Below are 26,366 nucleotides of genomic sequence, written 5' to 3' on the forward strand. Positions count from 1 at the left end.
GAGCCAAATATAATGACACACCAGGCATCCCCAATGCATCATAGAGTACTCATCACATACATGTAACATTGATGGACTTTGCAAATTCTAATCTAGGAACCAAACATCACCAAATATGGATACACAAGGATAATGTATCTAAAATTAGCTTTTGTATACACTCTAGCCATTATCAAATTTCAATATTGTCTTTTAGTCTTACTAATATCTTACAACTTTTCAATAAATCCCATATAATAAATTTTTTATCCATCTAAATTATATTTCTTGAAATATTTTGGTCTATAGCAAGACATTAGAGGAGCATGGATGACACCTGTATAGAGTCTTATAAGTGCTAAGATGTAAAAACCTCTATGCCAAGAGAAGCAAGTGTGAAATTTGTCAATTAAAAATGGTTTATTTGGGATGTTTTTGAAGTCACTTGTGTTGATTACCTTTGAGAGGTCTCAAAGTAGTTTACTTAGGAGTTCTCATTATTCCAGCTTGCTTGATGGCATTCACCACCTTTGTAGTGCATGAGTGCATGCTAGTGAAGAACACAACCATCCTTGTGTATTTGCTTATTGCAATATACTCTACATTGTCTTCTATTGCACTTAAGATGTGTTTTTGAAAAAGATCCCGCACTTTGTGAGTGTTTGATACAATGTGTATGGTAGGCATTTGATTGCATACACACGTAGCATAGATCCCTATCATTACTGTGGCACATCTTGACTAGGAGGTAGGACCCTTTATTGACATCTTAAACCCAAAGAAGAATTCTGCTTCTTTGCCCTACCCAAAAAATTCTCTTGTGAAGTAAATTGTATGTGTTATCTCATTTGAGCTTTAATAAATGGGCAATAAATTTAAATCCATAAGAGTCTATGGTCTTTCTCTAATGCCCATTATCATTTATTACAACCTAAATTTAAAGGATCAAAGTACATCATTACAACAATAAGAACAACACTATGTTATACATAATTTATTCAAAAAGCAAGCCCATTATTCTCAATGAGGGGAAATACCTCATTTAAGAAGTTGTTCAGCTTTGTGTCTCATTGGTGCCAACAAGATTTTGAATGATACTTAATAAACAATGGCTTCACAATGTTGTTTTTTTCAAAATGTATTTTATCGAGGAAAAGGTTGGTGACAATAAAGTGTCATTAGAAGAAACTGGTTCATTTGTTTAAATATTAGTGGCAAGGCCCACTGCATATTAAAAAAACCAACCTTCAAAGATTAATGCCATGTGTGCATTGTCTTAAAGAGTATAAGAAAATGAATACACCTTTTATTACTTCATTAAACTATCAACATTCCTCTAACTTTAACTTCCATTTCACTCTCTCTCTCTCTCTCTCTCTCTCTCTCTCTCTCTCTCTCTCTCTCTCTCTCTCTCTCTCTCTCTCTCTCTCTCTCTCTCTCTCTCTCTCTCCGCGGCCCAAAAGATAGAAGATTATGAGCACTTGAAAGAATGAATAAATTTTGATTCTTTTTTTTAGCTAGAATAAATATTTATATACATACATGTAAGGAAAGATTATTGCTATCGGTGCGTGGTCTTGAAGAGTTTAACAAAATGAATACACCTTTGGTTACTTCATTAAATTATCAACATTCCTCTAGCTTTAACTTCTCTCTCTCTCTCTCTCTCTTCCCCCCCCTCCCCCGCCCGCCCCTGAAAGATAGAAGATTATGAGCACTTGAATGGATGAATAAATTTTAGCTAGGATATATATTTATGTACATACATGTAAATTTTAACTAGAATATATATTTATGTACATACATGTAAATATATGGGTAGCCTCATAGCTTTAAAATGAAGGTTTAATCTCTCTCTCTCTCTCTCTAGAATAAAATTTAGCTAGAATATATATTTATGTACATACATGCAAATATATGGGTAGTCTCAAAACTTTAAAATGAAGGTTTAATCTCTCTCTCTCTCTCTCTCTCTAGAATTAAATTTATCTAGAATATATATTTATGCAAGAAATGGGAGTTCTATGCTTGGAAAGAGGATGAGTTATACCGACTTTTCTTAGGGTCAAATTGCAAAGAGGCCTGGAGGAAACTTCAAGAACATCGCCCTCCCACACCTATCACCTGCCTGGACACATAGCACTCCTATGCACGCTCCCTCTATCATATCCCCCATCAGACACCCCTACCCCTACCCCTACCCCCACCACCAGATCCCCATCCCACCACCTCTACCTTCTTTGTTGAAATATACAAGTGAATAGGGTGTGTGTGGGAACAAGCTCTTGGATAGAGGCTGTAAAAGAGGAGATGTAATTGTGAAAGAACCTGTGAAAAGGTGAGAAGAATCTACTGGGAGAGAATAAAGGGTAGCATGAGAGAATTTAGGAGTGTGGAGATATTCTGGGAGATATTCAGGGAAAAGAGAAGAGGTGGAGAGAATCAGGCAAAAGGTGGAGATATTCTGGGAATGAATCAAGGAGAAATCAGTGGGATTTGATGCTTGATGTAAACTCTATAAATTGAGGCATAGCCCTAATGAGAATTTGCTGGTTTTTGAGTATCCATGCCTACATTAATCTATTTGCTAATTATTCACTAATTACGTCTTAATCATTTACTAATCACTTTGTTAATGATGTTGATTCTAGTGTTTGATCCACCATAGCTCATCATTATGCTCAAATTTCAACATGGTATCAGAGCCATGCCTAGAATCAACCAGATTTATGAGTCCATTAGTTAATTAATTAGGATTAGTAAGATAATTAGCAAAAAATCAATTTTTAGTGAGTTTTTTATTCTCCCCTTCACCCCCAGCTAGTGGAGGGTCTCTAGCATCTAGCACACATCAAATTAGGGCAAAAGCTTCTAACCATAGCTAGCTAAGCTCCTTGGCTTCAAGCCCATCAAGAAAATGCAGCAAACCGCCGGCGGGTTCAGGAGAACTTCACGTTTTTTCCAGCGCTGATTTTTCTGAGTAAATTGTAGATCTACACTTCATCAGTTCAAATTGATTCAATTCCTCCTAGCCCAAGGTGTAATCAAGCATGCTCTACAAGCTGGTGAAGATAGAAATCAATTTCATCAAGTCTACAGTGAGATCCAAGCTCTTCATCAAATCTGCAGGTGACTTTGGTAAAACAGAGATTAAGCTTTCATTATTTGGTCAAATCTTGTGTTTCTTGGCTTAATCCTCTACTAGACTCATTGCTATTGATGCCTTTGAAAGCATTTGAGCTCATTTGAAGTGGAAGGCACCAGATCTGAGCTCCCCGCATACTCTGTTTTCTGCACACAAACCAGAGCATTAATTTGCTAATCAGTGATTAATCAGTGCTAATCACTGTACTTTGGTGCAATTGAGGGTTCAAATTAACCATTAGGTATCTGATACAGATCCCTATAACTTTAGATTTCAAATCGGAGTTGGTTTGATACTCCAACCATCCCGTACAAATTGGTTACCCTTGATTTAATGTAATTTCTGGTAAAATTGTGCTGATAAATTTGTGAAAATCATCATTTTGTATTTAACCCTTGGTTAATGCCTGTAAATCTCATTCAAATACAAGATTATTCACAGCCAGAGTTGCATTTGGAATGTGCATAAGAATGGATGCTATACGCATTATGTATTGGGCACATTGCATCAGTGTAAAAATGGGAACAGACACTGCCCTTGTCCAGAATAAGGCAAGTGGTAAGACCTCCCGCATAAATTTGGGTTTGCATTGCATAATGATACAAAATAAACATAAAAAGCCCAAAGGAACTATCAGCAAAACATTGAAACATGTTGCTCACATGGAGCAAAATGACCTGACGGATGAGCTCATGGCCCCAGCCATGGAAGAAGAAGAATATCTCTTCCCAAGAAGAGGATCCACACCAAGAAGATCTGAAGGAAGACATGGACACGAGAAGAGAAGCTGCCCCGAGAAGACTGAAAGAAGAGACGGACGCGTGGAGAGAAGCTGCCACCCACGACAAGAAGACTGAAGAGAAGAGAAGATGTGAGGCTCCAAAGAGTGAGGAGCCATGTGAAAATCTCAGAGAGAGAGAGAGAGAGAGAGAGAGAGAGAGAGAGAGAGAGAGACCCCACAACCCAATGTAACCTGCCCCAATAAAGTAAAACCACCTCTGAGCCACCGATGATGTAGGCCACGTGGTAGATGTTTGTGTGAGCACTTTAGTCAAGGTCGCGGGCACTTATAGTAGCCTTGGACACATAGAGAGAGAGAGTGTCAAGGACTATGGAGTTTAGGGACTTGAGGCACTGGTCGCGGACTGTCAAGTAAGAAAGAAACTTGATATAGGGTCCAGGTGTGCTGAGATAACTTGAGGGGAGGAGTAGACACTGGTCACGGACTATCAAGTAAGGGGAGGCAAACTTGGTATAGGGTCTAGGTGTACTAGGATTATTCACTTGAGGGGAGGTGTTGAAATATACAAGTGAATAGGGTGTGTGTGGGAACAAGCTCTTGGATAGAGGCTGTAAAAGAGGAGATGTAATTGTGAAAGAACCTGTGAAAAGGTGAGAAGAATCTACTGGGAGAGAATAAAGGGTAGCATGAGAGAATTTAGGAGTGTGGAGATATTCTGGGAGATATTCAGGGAAAAGAGAAGAGGTGGAGAGAATCATGCAAAAGGTGGAGATATTCTGGGAATGAATCAAGGAGAAATCAGTGGGATTTGATGCTTGATGTAAACTCTATAAATTGAGGCATAGCCCTAATGAGAATTTGCTGGTTTTTGAGTATCCATGCCTACATTAATCTATTTGCTAATTATTCACTAATTACGTCTTAATCATTTGCTAATCACTTTGTTAATGATGTTGATTCTAGTGTTTGATCCACCATAGCTCATCATTATGCTCAAATTTCAACATTCTTCACAAAGGGTATGGTCCTTAAGGCCATTCGTAGACTACGTAATGGGCGAGCCCAGGATCATGAGGGACTCATTGTCGAGTACATCTCGTATGCCGACGATACCCTGGCGCCTCTACTAGCCCACATGTTCAATAGAGCCCTTTGTGAAGGATTTCCACCCTCTTGGTCCACCAATACCAACACCCCCATCCTCAAAGTCGAAGATCCACTTGATCTTAATAACTACAGGACAATCATGATTGGCCACACATTGGCCAAACTCTATGGATTAGTGCGAGAGGCGGAGCTCAATTCATTTACAGAGAGCCAGGGATGTAGAGCCTCAGGATAGGTTAGCTTTCGGAGGAGCTACTCTACCCTTGACCACATCTTCACCCTCTGTGCCATCATCGAGGAGGGTAGAGCACAACATCAGAGGATTTACTATTGCTTTGTGGCTTTTCGCAAAGCTTTTGATACTGTACCCCGAGCCCGCCTCCTACACCGTCCTACAGGAGATCGAAGTCGCATCTTACATGGTTTGGAGCATCATCGCCCTCAATGAGTCTGTCGTCGAACGAGTGAGAGCCCCAGGAGGTACGCCACAGGAGATTTCTAGCACTATTGGGGTGAAACAGGACTGCCCTCTATCACCCACTCTTTTTGGCCTCTACATTGATGAGATTTCAAGCTTCATTGATGGATTAGGTGGGGATGGTCCCATACTAGCACGCATATTGATCTCCATACTACTTTATGTAGATGACATCGTCCTCCTCTTAGACTTAGCTGAAGGGCTTCAGAGACAGTTGGATGCCTTACATGACTTTTGCACTCAACGGGACCTCTCTGTTAACCTTGGTAAAACCAAGGTAATGGTCTTCAATACTTCTCGCCCCTTCACATCCAGATTGAGCTTCACATATAGAGGGGATCCTGTGGAGATTGTCTCATTCTATGTCTACCTTGGTGTCACTTTCAGTTTCCCACGCTTTACCATGGTTCCCGCGGTACATGCCAGAGTGACACGGGGATATGCAACCTTGAGCTTACTTGAGTGGCAGTGCTTCCAGGCACATTTCCAGGAGCCTAGGATGAAGGGCTGGCTTTTTGACACCCTCGTCACACCAGCCTTGATGTATGGAGCAGCCTTCTAGGGGATAGATTTATCCGATGAGGATTGGCTCAGCGAGTTGAGAGGCCCCAGGTCATGATGTTCGCCCGTATAATCCGCAGGCAAACTATTAGTCCCACACCAGATTATCCAAGTAGAGTTTGCTGCAGCCCCGATGGTAGTGGATGCACTCTTCTAGACAGTCACATACCTTCATTGCATCAGTCACATGGATTCCCACAGGTACCCGAGGCTTGCCCCTAGGGTCCTCCGGACAGCTAGCACTTGAGGCACTCTGGAGTATGGTATGCACTAGTTTCCACTTGGTTCTCAGTATATGGGCTCTGCATGGACCGCCTACCCCCCCTTCAGTAAAGTTTGGACTCCCCTTTTCTTCGGTTGTCTCACGAGGATACCAACCGGGTTATTCGGTTAGATCTTCTCAGCCTCTACACACATTGCCATGGATCACACCTCCAGAGCTCCCCACGAAGATGCACTTCTACAGAGATCACTTCCTCACACTCACTGAGGATGGATTCATCCGAGCAACTGGGCTACTTGAGTGTTCACATGTCCCACGCTATGCGGATTGCGATTGGCCAGATACAGGTTTCATCCCACCGTCTTAGAGTTGAGACAAGTAGTGCTGAGTGCATCTTTAGAGCCAGGAAGTTCATACGAAGACCCAGAGAGGAGAGGATCTGCCGACTATGCCACACAAAGGTTGAGACGGAGGAGCATTACATATGCTGCTGCCCAATATACTATGAGATCCGTGGGAGGTTTCACTATCTATTTCGTGAGGGATTCAGTACACTCTCTAGGATCATTGACTTCCAGGACTAGTGTTTCCTGGGCCTCTTCCTGCTTGAGCTCCGTAAAGACCACGGCCCCAGCCCTAGCCACCCCGCCCCCTCCCTCGCCAGAGCCAACCATCGCTAGTTTCTTCCGGACCCAAGAGGTGGAGGACACCGACATAGTGGATCTTGTGGACCCTCCACGAGCTGCTCTGGACCTACCTCGCCTGAGAGGAGCTACGTCGGACCGAGCCTTTGCACTCCAACGTGCATGACGCCCTCGCCCCCCCTGTTAGCACAATCACCTCATTAGCTCCAGATCCAGGACATGATCCATCGCCATCGAGCTACCTTTCCACGTGACATAGCTGAGGGAGACCTCTCGGCCATACTCATTAGCCCCATGTTTGATATTTTGGAGAGTGGTATACCATCTACTTAGAGCTGATGTTGCTCTTATGTTTCTATGTTCTTAGTATATGATGATGAGTTTCCATGGACAATTTTGTATCACCCTAGTGAGATAGCTATGTTTATGTTTTCTTTCTATTTTATTTTCCATTCCATGATGAGATATACCATGGACATTATTGTATCACTTTGGTCTCATAGGCCCATTGGGTCTTTAGTAGACGCTTAATATATCTTTCTTTCTTTCTCTCTACCCCGTCGGCTTCTAATTCCGATGATGAGCTTTCACACAAAAAAGCAATGCATGGTTGAGAAGTAAGATACATTGTCCATGTGGAAGATGTAATAATGCAATTATAAGAGTGTCAAATCACAATTAACCATGTCTGCTCACATGATTTGTTTGTATCCTAGCCAGGGTATGAATCATTGGTTAGTATATGCAATTGTGAAAACATATCCATACTTTATTGTTGACATCCCAATAACGTTCAATTTTGATTAATCTTAGGACACATATATAGAGGAAGCTTGTAGGAGAGTGTTGCATGCTATGCCACATCATTTTATAGTATTGGGGCGATTGAAAAGGGGGTTAGGCTTCATATGGAGCATTTGTAATCTCTCTTATTGAATTGCCCCCACCAATGCCATATGAGGTAGAAGAGGATTTATTCATGAAGGAGATGGTGGAGGACTTGTTCCAACCCATAGTTGAAGGAGGCTTCATCTCCTCAAATGACAAATAAAGAGGAAACCTTGTGGCGAGAAGCAAGTACACCATCATAGGAGGGGTGGGTGTGAATACTCTATCTACCCTTTTGGAAAAATTGGAAGTGCAATTATGGATGGAGCGATGTAAGTGCTACAAAGCCTATTTTGGTAAGGTCTTATCCTCTCTTTTGCTACTACTGCTGGCTCTACCAACTTTGAAAATTAATGGCTCTGAAGTGATTGCAACCATGAGGGATTTGCCTCCATTTATTTATTTATTTTCAATATTAAAAAATCACATGGACGCATGTAGAATGGTCGCCCTTTCAAGATCTAGACAAGAAGAGCAATGAGAGAGAGAAAGAGAGACACCCGCTTGCTAGAAAACATTGAGAGTCACCCTTAGGAGAGAGGAGATGTTTAGCCTCATCTTCAGAAAACAAAGAGATAGAACTTTACATTTGAAATGAGAGGGAGAGGAGAGCCTCAGAAATTGCAGCCTTACAAAGAGGCGCAATAAATTCATAAAGAATGTGTCGTTTAATGTATAATTTTTTTAACCCTACCTAATAATAAATCTACTAAGGCTAAAAAGGTTTTTCTAAGGTTGCCTCTTTGATTAATTAATAGATTTTCTTTTTTCACACTTAGGTCCCTTATTTGCTATGAGATCTTTTTCAGGCACATTAACACCCGCTTTTAAACTAGGCTTGCAAATTAACACTCGCTTTGAAACTAGGCTTTTTAAGAAGGTCCCGAAATGGCCCAATTGGTTTTGACACCCCCACTCCTCCAAAAGGAACTCCCAAGTGTCTGACTATCTGCCCCCTCCTTACTACAGCACACCCCCACTCCTCCAAAAGGAACTCCCAAGTGTCTGACTATCTGCCCCCTCCTTACTACATCACACCCCATCTCTCTAAGTCAAAGTCGTTTTCTTCAGTCAAACTCCTAGATTTATGGATGTTACACCTAGAGCCTGAGGCCTCTGCAAACTCCTGAGGTCTGTACATTATGTTAATAAAATGAATGATGGTGATGTGGTGCAGCTGATTTAGGCCCTTCAGACTGGGATTAAATGAACTTCTCTCTGGCCGAGGAGATACTTGTACATACTAGGATTTCCTAACAAATATTGTTATGTGGATTTAAGGGCAAGTTTGGGCCAAAGACCAAGAGATGGTATTTGAAGGAGAAGCAACCGCTATACACCTTTGTAGCCTTTATTGAGAATCCCTTGGGCAGCAGACCAGTGGTGAAGGTATGGACTAAAGGAGAGTGTATAGAGGAACAAACTCCAAAAGGTTGTACTTCTGAGTTTATGATTATACTTCTGAGTCTATGATTATAGCTTGTATGAAGTTAGGATATCATGTTTCTTGGGAGCAATCCTCTTTTGTTTGTTTGGGATCTTGTAGTTAAGATTAAGATTTTAATATAATATAATTGTTCTATGTTCCAAAAAAATAAGGTGGCCTCGAAATGGATTAAACCATTAAGTTCATGGTACTACCTCTAATGCTATGATTTTAATCTGTTAAGTCTTTTGTAAAACAACGCTCCAACACAGGCAGTAATTTCTCGCATCAGGTTAAGCTCAGCAATGGGAAGTAACGATGTTACGATCACGGGTAGCTCTGCTCCTCTTCTGCTGGGCGTCTTCGTTTCTGCCTTGGGAGGATTGGTTGCTTTGTGGCTGCTCTCCACTTGGCGCAATACCAAAAAACATGTCCAGCCAGTAGCCCTCCACACTCCCATCTCGTCCAAGCCCCTGCAAAATGCTCCAAAAAGGCCCTCCTCACATCATTCCAACAAAGCGCGTGCTTCTGACAAGGTAAGAACAGTCATTGGGCAGCATTATCATGACATGTAAGGATCTGGGTGGCTATGTATTAATTATGTTATGCTTGATCCTTCTGAGGTTTTTCTTGTTTTTCTTTTTTTCGGAGTGGGGACACAGCCAGTTATAAGACTTATAGTGGAAGGTGGTGTTTCATCATAAGAACAATTGCTCTGGGAAGCTTTGCATCAATATACGTCATGCTTGCTAACTGTTAATTGAGTGTGATGTTTTCTTTACATGGCACCCTATGTAGTTGGAGCGTCAGCAATAAAATTGGAGAAGTTGGGGCTAAACCTATGGCTTTTTTAAGGAGGAGGTGTTGGGGCTCTTAAGTAGGGTGGTTCATGAGCTAACCACCCGTGCAAGAGTCCGCTGACACATGAGCACCGTTTTTAGGAGAAATTGTTTCTAATAGCTAGGCTTCACTTGTAGGATTTTGGTAATTGAGATAGTGATACTTGTTTTTTTTATTAAAAATTTTGGGCGGAACATGACGTATTTGGAGGTTGCATGGCTACTTTATCAGGTACATAGTACTCGGCATGGGAGGAGTTGATTTTGGCTCTCAGGGGACAGGACCCTTGGCATCTTCCAGAGTTTGGACGTAGTCCCGGGAGTCTGTGTTCCTCCAGATTTGACAGGAGGAATACGGGCCCCAACCTATCTAGACTCGATCGGTTTTATGTCGACAAGTGGGCTTGTGGGTGTGGCAGCATGATTGGTATTTTGGCTGGCACTACTTTTTCCTGATATGCACCGGTTATTCTCTCCCTGGATGACCCTTGGAGATAGGAAAGATAGATGAGTACCCGGATTCTAGATAGCCTCATTCAGGACAAAGAGATCTGTAGCAAGATAATGGGGATTTGGGAGAGGCTTGATTTTCCCTCAGGAGCAGCCGAAGGAGCCCTGGATGCAGGACTTGGCGAGATTAGTAGTCTTTTATAGGAGGCAGCGCATAGCAGATTGGCTGGCTTCCGAGAGCAGGAGAGGAGTATTCGTAGGGGTCTTGCCTCTCTATTGCGGCTTTAGGAGAGTGCACTTGATAGCTTGTAGATTGAGAGTCAGTTGGTTGCTGCCCGTACAGAGCTCAGATCCATAGAGGAGCGGCAGGTGGAGTACAGATACCATGCTAGAGTCTCTTTTTTCGACATAGGCAAGAGATAGGGTCACTGGAGATTTCTTTGAGATTGCAGGCACACGCAGACAGAGAGAGGGTATCCGCATGTTGTGTGGCCCGAATGGATCCATTGTTACAGACCTCTTGCATGTGAGAGCCATCGCCATAGATTTCTTCAACACTCTTCTCACCGGTGCCTCCATTTCCTCACAAGTGTTGGATGCGCATGAGCGGGTGTGGTGGCACACGAGAGAGGTGGTTCCTCATGCTCTCAAGACTTTCCTCCTGACCTCCTTCACATTTGAGGAGTTGGCAGAGGCTATGACGGCATTACCTACTAGGGGCAAATGCCTGGGAGAGGATGATCTTCTAGCCTCTTTATTTCTGCGGCATTGGGATCTCATGGAAGGTGGCCTCAGGGCTATCTTCAACGAGATAATGGTTACAGGAGCCATGCCGGAGAGGTTGTCAAAGGGTTTGATCCACTTGATTTGCAAGGAGGGTGGTGACAGATTGGAGATCCGCTAGTGGAGACCAATCACCCTCCTAGGGACTGCCCACAAAATTGTGGCCAAGGCCTTCAACCGGAGATTACAACCCTTTCTTCCCGACTTGATTCATTGTACACAGACCGGTTTTGTTTAGGATCGGAGTATTTTGGACATCATCTTCACCTTCTGGGAGGCGATTGTGTCGGCTCAAATGCGCCAGTAGGATTTGATTGTGCTCCTTCTTGATTTCAAGACAGCCTATGACAGAGTAGATTGGGGCTTTCTAGAGGGGACGATGTGCAGGATGGGTTTCTTGGAGGAGCGGGTCCGAGGTGTATCTCGGCTTCTCATAGCTAGGTTCTGTCACGTGCAACCATGCTTTGTGGTACACGGTGAAAAATTGGCTCATCAACAGTGCAAGAATCATGTACAGTAGTAGTACCTTTTTAGGATATTTTGTTGTGTGCTGTGACCCCTTTGTGAGCCCCATGTTAGGCACGAGCTACGTAGGTTAGTCTCTAGGACGTGTTAGGTCAGTCCTCTTAACTCACTTTGAAGAATTCAACAAGTAGTCCTCATGTAGATGTCAGCCATAGGGTTAGATTGCATTAGTTGCATCCATTGTAGTAGGGGCCAGCCCCAAGGCAAATCCCAAGGAGGGGCAGCCTTGCAAGGGGTATTAAGTACCCCTAGTCACCCTCTATGCGTAGTTGGCAGCCTTTGAGGGCTTGGGCATCAGTCAACCAAGGCCAGACTGCAATCGGCCAGCCAACAATAAGGTCCACGCATAAAAGCAGCATTAAATGTTGATTATTCCAATCGTGGCACAGATAATTCACAGGATGACAGCCCTTGAACTAGCTGGCCTGCACCTTGAGGTCATATAAAAGGCAAGTCATTATCAGTCCATAGAATCATCAGAAACAAATCAAGTCTCAAGCCAAGTAGTAAAGCATGTGTGCTTAGGCCCTCAGCCTTTGCATACTTTTAGCATTCTTGTGCTTTCAGCCCAAGACAAACGAAGCTCAATCTCTTCAAGAGTTTTCAGCAAACCAACCCTCGGTGGGTGTCGGTCTGGTGTTTCCTCTTTGAAGATAGCTTCACAGTCGCCTACAACTTATGCAGAGTTATGCCCAACGTTTGGTCACTTTGTCCTTGTGTTTGGTGGTTAGGTCAGTTTGTCCGCTCAGTGTTGTGGACACAGTTCAGTTTGTATTCAGTTCTCTAGAAGAAATAAAGCAAATACTCTTGCTTGTCCCGCGCGCGGGGGGAGAGAGGGGGGGGGCAGCTTTCAGTGGGTAATTTGGGACCCCATTTAGTGTCGTCTCGACTACATCTTTCAGATCCATGTATGCTATTTAAAGGATTGCTAAAGACTCACTAAACTCAAGTTTAAAGAAGGCTTTGTTGTTTCACACGGTCCTAGCTTGGCGTATGCTACATTGGTATCAGAGCTTGGGGCGTGATTCAACCAAGCAACCTAGGGTGAGAGCATCCTGTGGATGGTAAAGCTGAGATCGGGAAAAACCACTCGCCCATCCACCATGGCATCAAGCTCCGAAGACATTACTAAAGAAGAAGAACCATTTGAAGAAACGCTTTCGCAAAAAGAAGACGAAGACAACCAAAAGTTAAAGGAGTTGATAAGGCAACTTGAAAGAGTCCAAATGGAAAAAAAATTGGCAGAATTACAGGCAACCTTGGTCCAGCAAGAGATGATGCTCAATGGAGGCAAGCCCAAGACCGCTCCAGTCACCCCCAAACCTCAGTAGCAAGACGTAGACCATCGAGCAGAATTAGGCGTCTAACCAACAGTCAGGTAAGGGGGCACCCAACAATAAGGACCAGAAGAAGAAGGGCCAGAATAGCACTTCTACTGGGAAGGAGCGACAAGATGGACCCAAGCAGACCCTTGAAGAAAAGATCAAGGAGGGCGTTACCGGAGGATTCTTACAGTTAGATGAGAAGGAACGGTACTTCAAAGAGAACCGTTGTTTTTTCTGCCACCACACGGGACATGCAAAGAAGGATTGTTCCAAATGGCAAGCAGAAAAAGGCAAACAACCAGCTTGTACAGTGGCTACTACCGCAACTGTACCACCCCCTCCACCCCCACCCTCAACCACCAATGCTGTTCAGCTTTTGCCCGCTTTGAATGCAGTACCCGTAGTGGTATTCGATGATAAGCAGGAGGGCAGAGTTGAGGAGCTTCACAAAGGTCTTATTAGAGCTTATGGCATAGTGAAGGGGCAATAATTTGTTGTTCTCTTTGACATGGGCAGTTCAGAAGATGCCATCTCTCTGTAGTTGGCGACCAAGATGAAATGTGACCTATTACCTTATCATTTGGACATGGACGGGTTCACTCTCAACCTACGTATCCATATCACCTAGAGGGCTCAACAGTTTGCCTTCACAGTTTAGAAGGCCCAATTCCAATGGGATTTCATTGTCTCACCCCTCCTCTTGTGCGACATGATCTTAGGGATTCAGCGGTTCTGCCAATATGCGCCTATTTCTAATTGGAGGTAGGACACCTTCACGATTGTCGAAGGTTTGCCTGAGCCTACTATCATCCGCGGGATCGGAGCATTCAGGGTGTTTTGCTCATTTCCTTCCTCCAGGCTAGTAGAGCTATGAGAAAGGGAGCAGAGTGTGCGATGATCTATGTCTGCCCACAATAGATAGCGACATCCACCGCGACTCCGTTAGAGCCACAGATGATAGGACTCCTCCAATAGTTTTAGGACATCATGTTGCGGGATGATCTCCCACCTAGACCCCCACTTTCTCGTCTTGAAGACCATTGGATCGATTTGGTACCTGGAGTTGAGCCACCTAGTAAGTTTTCGTATCGCCTTTCCAAGGTGTTGGAAGCTTAGTTGGAGATGCAACTAGCACAATTGCTTAGGTCTGGTTTCATTGGGCCTTCATCCTCTCCATTTGTTGCACTGATTCTTTTTGTGTAGAAGAAAGATAAGACTGCACGTCTCTGTGTGGATTACCGAGTCTTGAAGAAGTACATTCTTGAAAGACTCAATAGTGCTAAGTACTTCACCAAGATCGACCTCAAAAGTGGCTATCATTAAGTCAGAATCTTCGAAGCCAATATCCTGAAGACAGCCTTTCGAACAGAACGAGGTCATTACGAGTTCGTGGTCATGTATTTTGGTTTGACCAATGCACCGGCGACTTTCAACAAGATGATGTCTCGAGTCTTTGTCGTACTCATTGGTATATGTCTTCATTTTTTTTGGATGAAATTCTTATTTTTTCTGCCACTGCAGAACAGCACGAGAAGGATATGCCGAAGGTCTTGCAGATTTTGCGAGATAACAAACTCTACATCAATGCAAAGAAGAGCATATTTGAAGTTCAAGAAGTCTAGTACCTGGGCTACATGATTGGTTCCAACGAAATTTGCCTTGATCTTGAGAAGATAAAGGCAATCCTCGATTGGGACATTCCGAAGACAGCCCAAGAGATACGATCCTTTGTGGGCCTTTGCCAAGCGTATAGCTCGCATATGGATCGGTTTTCTAACTTTGTAGCCCCATTGACAGATTTGCTCAAGGGAGTGAAAACAAGAAGACAAAAAGGTTTAGTCATCATAGGAAGGCTTTAGAGGCGTTCCTTGCTTTGCAAAAGGTGGCTTCCGAAGCACCAGTCCTTAAACTTGCATCATGGGATGATCCCTTCAAGGTGATCACCGATGCCAGTAATCCTGTCATTGGAGCAGTATTGCAACAAGAAGGAAGACCCGTGGCGTATTACAACAAGAAGTTGAATGATGTAGAAAAGAGCTATTTAGTCTATGACAAAGAGTTGCTAGGGGTTATCACAGCCTTGAAATAGGGGAAACGTTTTCTTTATGGAAGGGAATTTACGGTGAAAACAGACCACCAGGCCTTGAAGTGGTTACAGACTATGCCAAGTGCCCTGTGGAGTCAGATGTTTCAACAATTCGGCGGAATGATTGAGTATGTACCGGGTAAGCACAACCCTGTAGCAGATGCTCTGAGTTGGAAAGGTAGTATTCAGATAGTACAAGAGTCCATTGTGTCAGAGATACAAGGAAAGGACTTAGACAGTATGAAGACACAATATATAGATTGTCCAGAATTTGGAACTCCTTCTTACAGTATAGCCCTTTATTCAAAACTGGGTCATTATACCATTCAAGGCAGTTGGCTCTTTTACAAGGGTCAATTATGTGTTCTCAGGGAGAAGAGACCAACACTCCTCCATCATGCCCATGATTCCCTTGTTGGATGTCATCGTGGGATCAATAGTACTTTGGAGAAGTTAGAAAGATCGTTTTATTGGCCGAAGATGTGTAGGGATGTATACAACTATGTTTCCGCATGTTCCATATGTCAGAAAGTGAAAGTACCTCACACCAAACAGGCAGGGTTGCTTTAGCCTTTGCCCGTTCCTGAGGGACCGTTTCATGACATTTCAATGGATTTTGTTGGACCACTTCCTGCATCTACTGGATCTCGGAATACTTAGTGTATGACGATAGTTGATAGATTTAGTAAATTTTGTATGCTTATACCATGTAAACAGATGGCCATAGCAAAAGATATAGCCTGGCTCTTTCTCCGACATTGGTATCCAGTTTGTGGTTTGCCACGGACCATTACTTCAGATCGGGATCCGAAGTTTACATCTCACTTCTGGCGAGCTCTGTTCGACAACTTTGGTACCAAATTGCAATTGTCCAGTGCATTCCATCCCGAGAATGATGGCCAAACCGAGATTTACAACCAGTTGGCTTTCGGTGTGCTTAAAGCGTACTCCCATGGTCAGCAGTCAAAGTGGGAGCTTCATCTCCCATTGGTGCAGGCGATTCTCAATGACACACTCATCTGGTGTTGCAGAACCCCTTATGAGACAGCCTTTGGTTGAAGATTTTCATCCCTTCTCATGCGGATGATATCTCCTTCCTTGGAAGCCAACAAGACGTCCGAAACTGTTTCAGCCATCATTGAGTCAGTCAAAGAGCGCCTTACCAAAGCTCAGGAGGCTTATATTAGACAGGCAAACAAGTCAAGGAGAGATGTCAACTTCAAAGAAGGTGAATGGGCATACTTAAGGATCATGAAGCAAAGACTCAAGCAAGTGGGCAAGCGCTATCCAAAGTTGTCATCAAGGAGTTATTGGTCCTTTTCCCATCATCAAGAAGTTAAGTGATGTCGCCATATAACTCAAACTGCCAGACAGTTGGACGATGCTCAATGTCTTCCATGTCTCTTGGTTAAAGCCTTATACTGGACTTTCATTACAGAATGTTCAAGAAGAACAGCAGCTAGAAATGGTTGATGAAGCAGAATTGATAGAGCTCGAACAGATCCTTCTATATCGTTGGAAGCATGGTTTTGGACGACGACTTCACCAATTTTCTACCAAGTTCAAAGATCGAGAGACTCATGAAGCCGTTTGGCTAGATGAAGAATTCTTTCTGGAGTATCCATAGTTATTGGCGGACTATCTCGAAGCCATGAACCTGCTGCCACCAAGCTAAGCCGGAGGGAATGTCACGTGCACCCATACGGTGACAAATTGGCTCATCAATAGTGCAAGAATCATGTACAGAAGTAGTATCTTTTTAGGATATTTTGTCATATGCTGTGACCCCTTTGTGAGCCCCAGTCCAGGACATGTCAGGCACGAGCTACGTAGGTCAGTCTCCCAGCCATAGAGGTCAGTGTCAGGTCAGTCCTCTTAACCCACTTTGGAGAATTTAGCAAGTAGTCCTCCTGTAGATGTCAGCCATAGGGTTAGATTGCATTAGTTGCATCCATTGTAGTAGGGGCCAGCCCCAAGGCAGTGCCAAGGAGGGGCAGCCTTGCAAGGGGTATCAAGTACCCCTAGCCACCCTCTATGCCCGGTCGGCAGCCCTTAGGGCTTGGGCAGCAGTCGGCCAGCCAACAGTAAAGTCTACACATAAAACTGGCATTAAATGCTGATTATTCCAGTTGTGGCACAGATAATTTACAGGCCGACATCTCTTGAACCAGCCGACCTGCACCCTGAGGTCATATAGAAGGCAAGCCATCATCAGTCCATAAAATCATTAGAAACAAATCAAGTCTCAAGCCAAGCAGTCAAGCATGTGTGCTTAGGTCCTCAGCCACTGCGCTCCAAGAAATCGCTCCTAGGCCATGGATAAAGCCGTATCCTGAAGTAGATCTCCTCGTGTCTGGATCTCCTCCCCAATCAGAGTCACTCCAACTGCGGAGACTGACTCGGTTCTTCGTTTCCCCTCTAGTGTTATAAAAGAGTCCAAGATCCTTCGTACCTTGCAGATATTGCAAGATCAGCAATCGTGCGTCCCAATGAGTCTTCAAAGGTGTTTGCATAAATGAGCTCAACAGTCCCATTGGAAAACTCAAGTCCAATCTGGTGTTCAACAACCAAATCAATGAACTGACAAGCTTCCGATACAAGGAGGCATCAACCTGCTCACAAGGATCATGTACAGTAAGTTTGGTATTCGGGTCTATCGGAGATGAAATAGGCTTGCAGTTCTCCATCCCAAAGGCCTCCAACAACTCATGAACATACCGCTGCTGCTGAGAAACAAAGAACCCCCTCTGGGTCTGCAAAATCTCCAATCCCAAAAAGAAATGGAGTAAGCCTAAATTCGTCATCTCAAATGCCTCTGACAAGGCAACCTTCGTCACAGCTATGTGCTCCACATGACCGCCAGTGAGAATAAGATCATCCACATAGAGGATAATCAATGTGACCATACCGCGTTCCCAAAAGAGATACAAGTTCGGATCTGCAATTGATCTCTGGAAACCCTTTCTAAGAAGGAAATAATCAATCTTCTGGTTCGAAGCCACGGGAGCCTGTTTAAGACCATACAAGGCCTTTCGTAACCTGTAAACCATACCTTTTGATCTTGGAACCTTAAAGCCTAGAGGTTGCTCAACATACACCTCCTCCTGCAAGTCACCATTCAGGAACACAGATTTCACATCCATTTGATACACCGGCCACTGTTGAGAAGAGGCAAGGGCAAGAAATGTCCAAATCGTGGTCATTCTAGCTGTCGGTGCAAAAGTGTCCTCATAGTCGATGCTTGGCCGTTGAGCATAGGCCTTAGTCACAAGTCTGGCCTTGTGCTTGTCCACGGACCCATCGGATGTATACTTGGTCTTGTAGACCCACTTGACACCAATGACTGACCATTTTGACAGCCTCGGAACCAACTCCTAAGTTCTCTTCTTCTCTATGGCTTCAAGTTCCACTTGCATGGCTTTCCTCCAAGTCTCCTGGGAAAGAGCTTCCTTAACTACTGAAGTAGGCTCTTTGTCTTGAATGATACAAGACATCAATGCATAGTTCACCTGTAAAAGCTCCTCTGATTGACTTTTATCATGAACTCTGTGCGATCTTCAAGGTCCATCCTCCGTGGTTCACTCGGAGGGATACTCCGTAACACCTGACTCCCGAATGGTATCCAACAACCACTTTGGTACCTGAACTGAACGCGGAGCCTCCTGCTGCTGCTCTAGCACATCTCCAACCTCGGACTCAACTCTACAACTGACTGAGGCTAGCTAGTTGGAACAATAGCCTGGGAATCATCCTTATACTCATCTGGTTCTCCAAGAAGTGGTGGCTCCTCAACAATGGAAGCTGGAACATGCTCATCAAAGACATCTCTGTTGACAACAACCTCATTCCGCTTTGGGTCATATAACCTGTAGCCTTTGGAAAGAGAGTTATATCTTACAAAAACAAGCTTCTGGGACTTTGAGTCAAGCTTCCCCCTTTGCTTCTTTGGTATATGAACATAGGCATCACTCCCAAAACCACGGAAATGGGAGACATATGGTTTCTTGCCAAAATAAGCCTTAAATGGAGTCATCTTAGGCACTTAAGTCGTCGGAGATCAGTTGAGGACATGGACAGCCGTAGCCATAGCCTCTCTTCAAAGTGGACGAGGAAGATCCGATGCTCCAACATCGTTCTCGCCATCTCCACCACAGTCCTGTTCTTACGCTCGACCACTCCATTCTCTGAAGGTGACCCTGTATTGGCCAGCTTCCGCTTGATGCCATGCTCCTCACAAAACTGCACAAAAGCATTAGAAGAAAACTCCTCTCCTTTGTCAACCCAAACAGTCTTCACCTGCAATCCAGATTCCGTTTCCACCAAAACATACCAATCCTTGAACTGAGCAAAGGCTTGGTCCTTCTGTGAAAGAAAATCCACCCATGTGAACCTGCTACTACAATCATCCACAAGCAGCATGAAATACAAGGAACCTCCCAAAGATGGGGTCTGCATAGGACCACACAAGTCAGTGTGTACCACCTCTAGTGGTTTCAAAGCCCGTCTCGTAGCTTGCTTCAGAAAAGACTCCCTATGCTGCTTTCCACGAATGCAAGAACTGTCAGAATATGCAGCGGAAATGATAACCAAACTTGGGTACACAAGAGCAAGTAGACTGCAGAAAATAATCAGCACAAGAAACACAGAGAGATAGGTGTGTAAACTCTTCTCTATACACAAGATCCCGGAAATACTGAATGAGAAAGTGGTGGGGGCTGAGGGGCAATATATACAACTCCATGAGGGCAGTCGGCCAGCTACAGAGAGTGCCCACGACTGGAGAAAATCCCACGACTGATAAAACAGCAGTCGGCCAGCAGCCTGATGCCCACGACTGGTGCAAAAGCAGTCGGCCAGCAACCCTGATGCCCACGCCTGAAGAAAGTCCAGTCGGCCAGCATTGGGGTGCTCCTGGCATCACCTGGCAGCCCTCCCACCACTAGGAAAAAATGGGAAAAATAGGGAAAAAATACGGGGAGTGTGGAAAAATGATATACGGGCAGGCACACCCACAACAGAGGCCCTGGTGTATACAAATAGACAGGAGATGACTTCTAACACCCCCTCTCAGCTCCTGGCTGTGAAACCAACCCAAGGGAGCTGGAGTGCCGCCTGAGCGTAGCCTGAGGTAGAGACTTCGTGAAGAGGTCCGCCGCATTGTCCTCCGTCGAACAAAAAAGTAGCAAGATGTCACCCGCCAAGATCTTCTCACGTACAAAGTGATACTGTATCTCTATATGCTTAGTCCGGGCATGGAAAACCGGATTCCGAGCAATAGCTATACAACTCTGGTTATCACACTGGATGACTGTGGGCTCCCTCTGTGGAAACCCAATCTCGCCTAGCAGCCTCCGCAGCCATACAACCTCACAAGCAGCACCACAAGCAGCCCGATACTCTGCCTCTGACGAAGAAAGGGCAATAGTTGGCTGCTTCTTGCTGCTCCAAGAAACTGCTCCTGAGCCGAGGGTAAAAGTGTATCCTGAAGTAGATCTCCTCGTGTCTGGATCTCCTCCCCAATCTGAGTCACTCCAACCTTGGAGCTTGACTCCATTCCCTCCTGTGTAAAAGAGTCCCAGATCCTTCGTACTCTGCAGATACCGCAAGATCCGCAATCCTGCGTCCCAATGAGTCTTCAATGGAGTCTGCATAAAAGAGCTCAACAGCCCCACGGAGAAGCTCAAGTCCAATCTGGTGTTCAGCAACCAGATCAATGAACCAACCAACTTCCGGTACTGCGAGGCATCAACTGGCTCACAAGGATCTGTAACGGTTAACTTTGTGTTCGGGTCCATCGGCGAATTAATAGGCTTGCAGTTCTCCATCCCAAAGGCCTCAAGCAACTCATGAACATACCGCTGCTGAGAGACGAAAAACCCCCTCTGGGTCTGCCACATCTCCAATCCCAAGAAGAAGTGGAGTAAGCCTAAGTCGGTCATCTCAAACTCCTTTGACAAGGCAGCCTTCGTCACTCCAATGTGCTCCACATGACCGCCGGTGAGAATGAGATCATCCACATAAAGGATGATGAGTGTGACCATGCCGTGTTCCCGAAAGAGATACAGGTTCGGTCTGAAATCCAGTCCGAATAAAGAAGGAATCAATCTTCTGATTCCAAGCTCTCGGAGCCTGCTTAAGACCATACAAGGCCTTACGTAACCTGACAACCTGTAAACCATCCCTTCCGATCTTGGAACAATAAAGCCTGGAGGCTGCTCAACGTACACCTCCTCCTGTAGGTCACCATTAAGGAACGCAGATTTTACATCCATCTGGTACACGGGCCACCTCTGAGAAGAAGCAAGGGCAAGAACGGTCCGAATAGTGGTCATCCGCGCTGTCAGTGCAAAGGTATCCTCGTAGTCGATGCCTGGCCGCTGAGCATAACCTTTAGCCACGAGCCTGGCTTTGTGTTTGTCCACCGACCCATCAGCCGCGTACTTGGTCTTAAAGACCCATTTGACACCAATGACTGACCGCTTCGATGGCCTCGGTACCAACTCCCAAGTGTTGTTCTTCTCGATGGCATCAAGTTCCACCTGCATGGCTTCCCTCTAAGTATCCTGTGAAAGGGCTTCCTTTACGGAAGTGAGCTCTTTATCCCGCATGATACGAGACATCAGAGCATAGTTCACCTGAAGAAGCTCCGCTGTGTTGCTTTTATCTCGGACTCGATGTGTTCTTCGAGGGCCGTCCTCTGTGGTCCACTCGAAGGGTAGCTCCGTGACACTTGAAGAAGCTCCGCTGTGTTGCTTTTATCTCGGACTCGATGTGATCTTCGAGGGCCGTCCTCTGTGGTCCACTCGGAGGGTAGCTCCGTGACACCTGACTCCCGAAGGGTGTCTAATAACCACCTAGGTACTCGAACAGATCGTGGAGCCTCCTGTGTGATCGCGGGGGCTCAACTCCAGCTGCGGGCTCAACCTCCTGTGATGACTGAGGTGGATCAACTGGAGTAGTAGACTAGGAATCATCATCAGACTCCTCTGGATCTCCAAGAAGTAGCGGCTCCTCGATAGTGGATGCTGGAACATGCTCGTCAAAGACCACATCCCGGCTGACAACAATCTCGTTCCTCTCTGGATCATACAACCTGTATCCCTTGGAAAGAGAGTTATACCCCACAAATACCAGCTTGCGGGACTTGGAGTCAAGCTTCCCCCTCTGCTTCTTCGGAATATGTACATACGCGTCACTCCCAAAGACACGGAAGTGCGAGACATCGGGTTTCCTGTCAAAATATGCCTCAAATGGGGTACAGAAGTCGTCGGAGAGCGGTTAATGGTATGGACAGCTGTTGCCACAGCCTCACCCCAAAGTGGACGAGGAAGATCACGATGCTCCAGCATGGTCCTCGCCATCTCCACCACAGTCCTGTTCTTACGTTCAACAACTCCATTCTCCGAAGGCGATCCGGTATTGGCCAATTCCCTCTTGATGCCATGATCTGCACAAAACTGGAAAAATACAGTCGAGGAGAATTCACCTCCTTTGTCAGCCCTGAGAGTCTTGACCTGAAATCCAGACTCTTTCTCCACCATCACGTGCCAATCCTTGAACCGAGCAAAAGCCTGGTCCTTCTGGGAAAGAAAGTAGACCCACGTGAATCTGGTACAATCATCCACAAGCAGCATGAAGTAGAGAGATCCTCCCAAGGATGGTATCTGCCGTGGTCCACACAAGTCAGTGTGAATCAACTCCAATGGTTTCGAAGCCCGCCTGGAAGCCTGCTTCGGAAAGGATTCCCTGTGCTGCTTACCACGTATGCAAGAACTGCAGCGTCCTTGCCTATTACCAACATTTGGCAAGCCAACCACCATCTGGTCCCGGAAGGCGCGCCGCAAAGCATCCACATTTAAGTGGCCAAAACGAAAGTGCCACAAATCTCCGACCTGAGAGCCTGTCAGTGAGGAGAGTGCAGAGAGCTTGTAGATGCCATTCTCCACACCGCCTTCCCAAACAACTTTGCCTGTCTCACGGTCCCTTAGAGCAACTGAATGCTCCTCAGATTCCACCCGAAAGCCAGTCTTGCATACCTCATGCACTGACAGAAGATGAAAACCCAGAGGAGGGACATAAAGAACACGGGAAGCATGCTTGTCCCCCTTGCCGTCGAGAATAATCTCCATCCGGCCCTCACTATGAATCGGAATAGTGGAGTTATCGCCAATAAAGATACGACCTGACTGCCGTTTCAGATCAAGAAAGAAGTCACGGGATGGAATCATGTGCCTGGAAGCACCACTGTCGAGGATCCATTCCCGGGTATCCTTCGCGGTGAAGCCAACTGCCTCCTCGCTCGAAGATGATGAAGCGTCGGAGTCCACCATCTCTAAGTGCACAAATGCCGGAGTCTTCGCAGCTGAGGCTGAGGAATCAGCACTCTTCCCTGTCCGCTTAGGGCACTTCCTCCAGTAGTGGCCTTTCTCGCCACAATCATTACAAGATCTTTCGGCCTTCAGCTTCTCTCGTTCTGGATCAGGCTTCTTCTCCGAAGACTTCTCCGGTGAAGCCTTCCCTTTGCTCTTGTTGGTATTACGGCCTTTCGACCGTTGGCCAGTTAAGGCCTCCGAACCTCTGCCGTGAGGAGGGTTCGTGAAACGTTCCTCCTGGTCCAAGACCATTGGCACAAGCTCCTCCCAAGTAATGGTGCTGAGCCTGCCACTCGTGATCAACGAGGAATAGAAAGCGGAATACTGACCAGGCAAGTGGGAAAGTAACGTGATGGCCATATCTTCGGATGATATCTCTTTCCCAGCTTGAAGGACTTCCCTGCTGAAGGGCCTGCAGCTTGTTAATGTGTTCCCGCATCGTCGAAGACTTTGCAGGGTTCATAACCCGCATTTGCACTTCCAAGGATATCCGCTTCATGGGTGACACCCTGTTGTACAAAGAAGCCAAGTGCTCCCATATGCCTCTCGCCAGCGTCATGTGCTTCACATGGTTGATCACCTGTGGTGTGCAATTGAGGAAAATAAACGACCGGACCCTAGCGTTGACACGGTCCCACATGTGTGCCTTTGCCTCTGGGTCCTTCCTCGTCGATAATAACTCCCCTTCCTCAGCTTCCGGCCGTGGCACCCCTATGATAATAAAATCAGCAAGGTCATATGACTCCAAAACTGACTCCATCATGACCTTCCAGATGCCATAGTTGGACCCGTCCAACTGACGATCCACTGGGAACGTGGGGAGAGTCGGAATCTTCACGTGCTTCTCAGCCATCTCTAGTAAATCTGCCATCTCGGAGAGTAACCTGAAAGGGTGGGTGGGTGGGAAAAATCTGAAAATCTGCAAGTGGCTGTCCAGCACCTTTGCCCGCCTTCCTCTTGCACCTTCTCTTCCCGTTCAGCCCGAAACAGTCCACCAATCAGCGACCTGTTGCTCCCCCTCTTGCTCAGAAAAACGCCCAAGATCTCCTAGAGCCTAGGGCTCTGATACCATGTCAGAATATGCAGCGGAAATGATAACCAAACTTGGGTACACAAGAGCAAGTAGACTGCAGAAAATAATCAGCACAAGAAACACAGAGAGATAGGTGTGTAAACTCTTCTCTATACACAAGATCCCGAAAATATTGAATGAGAAAGTGATGGGGGCTGAGGGGCAATATATACAACTCCATGAGGGTAGTCGGCCAGCTACAGAGAGTGCCTACGACTGGAGAAAATCCCATGACTGATAAAACAGCAGTCGGCCAGCAGCCTGATGCCCACGACTGGTGCAAAAGCAGTCGGCCAGCAACCCTGATGCCCACGCTTGAAGAAAGTCCAGTCGGCCAGCATTGGGGTGCTCCTGGCATCACTTGGCAGCCCTCCCACCACTAGGAAAAAATGAGAAAAATAGGGAAAAAATACGGGGTGGAAAAATGATATACGGGCGGGCACACCCACAACAGAGGCCCTGGTGTATACAAATAGACAGGAGATGACTTCTAACAAGAACTGCAATGTCCTTGTTTGCTGCCAACATCTGGCAAGCCATCCACCATATGGTTCCAGAAAGCCATCCATATTCAAGTGGCCAAAATGGAAATGGCATGAATCACCGAGCTGAGTACCTGTAAGAGAAGAGAGTGCTGAGAGTCTATAAATCCCATTCTCCACTCGGCCTTCCCAAACAACTTGGCCTATTGCTTTGTCTCGGATAGCAACAAATGCTCGTTAAACTCCACCCGCATGCCAGTGTTGCAAACCTCATGCACTGACAAAAGATGAAAGCCAAGAGATGGGACATAAAGAACCCGGGAGGAATACTTCCCCCCTCTGCCATCGGGAACGATCTCCAACTTGTCCTCACTGTGAATCGGTATAGTGGACTTGTCACCAATAAAGATGTGACCTGTTTGCCTTCGAAAATCCTGTAACAACTCTCGGTAAGGAGTCATTTGCTTGGAAGATCCACTGTCTAGAATCCACTCCCGAGTATCCCCAACGGTGAGACCAACCGCCTTCCTGCTTGAAGAAGATGAAGCTCCGATGTCCATAATCTCCAAGTGCACAAAAGCTGGAATCTTTGCGGCTGCAGCTGAGGAATCAGCACCTTTCTTGGTGCTCTGCTGGGACATTTTCTCCAATAATGACCATTCTGGCCACAATAGTTATAGGTCTGCTCGGCCTTCAAAGCATCATGCTCCGAGTCGGGCTTCTTCTCGGAAGACGTCACCTGTGAAGACTTCCCTTTGTCCTTCTTCTTGTTGTTGCAGCCTTTCGACTGTTAGCCAGTCAAAGCCTCAGAACCTTTGCCCTGTGGAGGGTTTAGAAACCGCTCTTCCTGGTCCAATACCATCGGCACAAGCTCCTCCCATGTAATGGTGTTGAGCTTGTGACTTGGTTGAACACAACACTAATCAATACACTTAAATACACTAAAGATTAGATGGATACATGCTCAATACAAGAAGTAATTTGCTGAATTGACAAGAGACACACATTGAGTCGGAATGGTTGGCCCCTCCCTCAAATAAAGTTTATTGATCTTGGGAGAATCAAGTACATAGTGTCATGGGCATTTCTGACCAGATTTCCATACCAATGCATATGAATATAGTATTGCAAACAAGTGGTTGTCGGTGTAGACTTGCAACTCACACTACTCTCTCAAGTGCCCATGTTCCCTACCATCTGCTCTCTATTGTTTCACGAACACATGGTAGCAACAATCTG

At 45.5% G+C, this 26,366-nt stretch overlaps 1 protein-coding gene across 8 annotated transcripts in view; it reads left to right on the top strand.

Moving 5' to 3' along the window:
- The first annotated feature begins 9,374 nt into the window (after positions 1-9,374).
- LOC147640786 (Transducin/WD40 repeat-like superfamily protein) overlaps positions 9,375-26,366 on the top strand; it is a 58,015-nt gene continuing 41,023 nt past the window's right edge. For 7 of the 8 annotated variants that reach the window (XM_086815156.1, XM_086815179.1, XM_086815150.1 and 4 more), the window contains exon 1: positions 9,375-9,729. In XM_086815156.1, the coding sequence (XP_086671282.1) occupies positions 9,499-9,729 (231 nt within the window). In that variant the 5' untranslated portion in view covers positions 9,375-9,498. The remainder of the gene's footprint in view (positions 9,730-26,366) is intronic. The other variant, XM_086815185.1, reaches the window with a different exon arrangement.

Source organism: Cibotium barometz, chromosome 2 (genome assembly GCF_041138505.1).
Source record: "Cibotium barometz isolate CiBa-2024 chromosome 2, ASM4113850v1, whole genome shotgun sequence".
Taxonomy (NCBI): Eukaryota; Viridiplantae; Streptophyta; class Polypodiopsida; order Cyatheales; family Cibotiaceae; genus Cibotium; species Cibotium barometz.